The 2,940-nt window shown below is 41.2% G+C and overlaps 1 protein-coding gene across 1 annotated transcript; it reads left to right on the top strand.

The window, feature by feature from the left end:
- The first annotated feature begins 624 nt into the window (after positions 1 to 624).
- LOC108900054 (ELMO domain-containing protein 1-like) lies at positions 625 to 2,350 on the top strand. Its single transcript, XM_018700858.1, has 3 exons — positions 625 to 779; positions 1,289 to 1,422; positions 2,298 to 2,350. Exons 1-3 carry the CDS (start codon positions 703 to 705, stop codon positions 2,348 to 2,350), a joined length of 264 nt encoding a protein of 87 aa, XP_018556374.1. The 5' UTR covers positions 625 to 702.
- Positions 2,351 to 2,940: the final 590 nt, after the last annotated feature.

Genomic DNA, 2,940 nt, shown 5'->3' with positions numbered 1-2,940 from the left:
TGAGAAATTACTGGTGTTTTTTGTTAGCTAAATTTTCATGCACTTATTATTCAATTGTCATGAGTCATCTCTTAACTTTAATGTTCTTCACTTTGCATGATGGTGGCATTTTATACAATAAATTGTGGTATGAGAGAGTCTCAGTGGAGCAGTTGTAAAGTATAGATCCTTGGTGGTTCCTACAGATAAAAGTAAAATTGATAAAAGTTGACTTGAACTGAGGGCTTGAAGTTTCAGATCATTTCATGTAGACGGATTCTGTGAGAATTTATCTTACAACACAGTTTCTAAGCGGATAATACAGTATATTATTGTGTCTGCTGTTTTGTTTGGATTGAATTAATAAGAAAAAATGGTAGCAACGGTAGTAACAGTTTTATTAATAGTAAATAACACAGATTAAACAAGTTAAACATGCAGTTTAAAGTCACTTTAGAGTTAGAAATGAACTGAAATCAGACTCCTCTCAGAATTTACATCTTTGAAGTTGGATCTGACCTTTGGGGACTCCTAGACCAGACTAGACCATATTTAAGTCCATGTAAAGATACTATTTTTTATACATTTGAACAATGTTGCTGCGACATGGTGTTTCCACTAGAAATGCATCAGCTTAGAAAAGAAACTCCTCTTTGTCATGTAAAGATTTCTGTGTAGATTTCCTTTTTATTCACTCATTGTCACTTCACATGTAGTCAGTACATGACTCAAGTGTGTGTCCTCCACAGTGAGATAAACAAGCCTGAATGGGAACAGAAGAACCTTGACAAAGCTATCGGGTAAGTGTCAACACATGTAGACGTGTGTGTGGAGGAGGTAAAACCAGAGCTGTACACTTAAGCAGGCGAGACTGCAAGTGTGTGTGAGTGTGTGTGTGTGTTAAGAGGCAGGAAGTGTGTTACTGCTGTGTTCTCCTGCTCGGCTTCTGCCTCCAGTCTGCATCAGCTCTGATAAGGACTGAAAATCCTCCTGTATCCACACAGCGTTGTGAGATGACTCCAGCAGAGCAGCGAGCTGCAAACTACAAATCATTAAATGTAGTTTACTACAGTGAAACATATATTTTTTAAAAAGCCTTTTATTCAGTTTTTTTCTAATAGTTTTAGTTTCCTAGTTCCAGTTTGTTTAATGTCATTTTCATTTGTTTTTAGTTTTCCTTTGTGAAACACTTCGTAACTTTGTTTGCAAGGTGACATATGAGTAAAGTTTCTAACAGTTTTCAGTCCTCTAAGTCCCACTGTTATTATAGACTCATTCAACGTCTATATTTTTTATCATCTTCCTCCAGCTATTCTTTCGCCATCGTGGGCATCAACATAACAGACTTGGCCCACTCTCTGCTGGTGAGCGGAGCTCTGAAGACCCACCTGTACAACGTGGCCCCAGAGATACCCAGCCTGCTGCACTTCCAGCAGACGTTCTGTGAGTTGGAATGACTGAGATATATTGAGGAATGTTAATAGAGCCACAATTTAACAAGAAACCACAGTTTTGGAAGAGTGGTGCAGGAGTGATATATTTTTATAGTCCAAACTCAGAAGTTAGCATCACCCTGGTTCCCTCGACAAAAAGCTAATGGGTTTTTTTCACAAGACAACACGAAAATGTCTTGGGCTTGTGTTAAAACCACAGCTCTTATTTCAGACATTTAACCAATGTATGGAGATTTTATCAGAGAGCTTTTCTTGAAAACAACTGCCTGCTGTGGCTAGAAACAAGTTTGATGAGAGTTGTGGGAGTCAATCAAAACAGTAAAGTTGTGGTCCCAAAAAAACAACACAATGAAAAGACGTCTAAAATGATCTGAGGGGAAGTAGTCATGTGATATATATATAAGAATATTGATATCGTCAGTTTAAAAGTGCTTTATGTAGGTTTTTTGCTATTGCTACATAGCTAACATTAGCGTTAGCAGCTATTTACTTACCACTCTAAATGTTGTGAGTTCAGCATCAAACTTTATTCCTTTACTCGCCAGGGGCTGTCTCTAGTGGTGGAAAGCAACACCAATGTTTTGCTTCTATTTCCATCACTTCTTTTCTTCTGTTGAAGTTAGCATGCTAACCAGCTAGCTCCCTACTGTTTCATAGTACCATGTTGCGATAGTGAGTGATGTAGCGTCCAGTCTGCTCTTAGTCCAACATGACATCATATTCAAACCTCTTGTAGATGTAACAATGGCTGAAGTGTATAGCTGTTGATGCTAACGTTAGCGATGTAGCAATAGCAAAAACTTACATATAGCACCTTTTTAAAGCACATGATGGATGAACGTTTTTCCTCTCCATCCACGTCAGGTTACCTGATGCAGGAGTTTCAACCGTTTCTGGATCGAGGAGGATCCCAGTGACATCATGGAGTTCAACCGGGTCCGCTCCAAGTTCCACCGGAGGATCCTGCGACAGCTGAAGAACCCGGACATGGCTCTGTGCCCCCACTTCTCCGCCTCCGACCTCCACCTGGTCAACCTCTAAACACCTGACCTGTGACCCCCCCCCCTCACCACCACCACCTTCATATCCCCCCACAGAGGTCTCCCCTGGTTGTCTGGTAACCCTTCACACTCACATAAATGGTTCCTCAAACTACTGGACACACCTGGGGGAGGCACTCTTCCTCCTCTGCTCAGCCCACCTCGTCCCAGCTAACGTCATGTCGCGTCACTGCCAACAGCTCTCTACACACACATACACACATACATACACACACATACACACTGCCTCTACGCCCTCACTGCAGCGTTAGACCACCAGCATCAGAGATGACCATAGCGATTGTAGCTGTGCATGAGGAGGCTGCACCACACCATCACAGACTCATTGTTATCTGTTGCTTTAATGATTCATGACGATTGGTATCACAGGCCGTTACACCTCAGTTATGAACCTTTCTGCTTAATAACAAACCAAATTGCTTACTTTCTCAGCCAAAAATCCCTCT

Source organism: Lates calcarifer, unplaced genomic scaffold (assembly GCF_001640805.2).
Source record: "Lates calcarifer isolate ASB-BC8 unplaced genomic scaffold, TLL_Latcal_v3 _unitig_4507_quiver_3640, whole genome shotgun sequence".
Taxonomy (NCBI): Eukaryota; Metazoa; Chordata; class Actinopteri; family Centropomidae; genus Lates; species Lates calcarifer.
The sequence above is the reverse complement of the archived record's forward strand: the minus strand, read 5'-3'. Positions and strand labels throughout refer to the sequence as shown.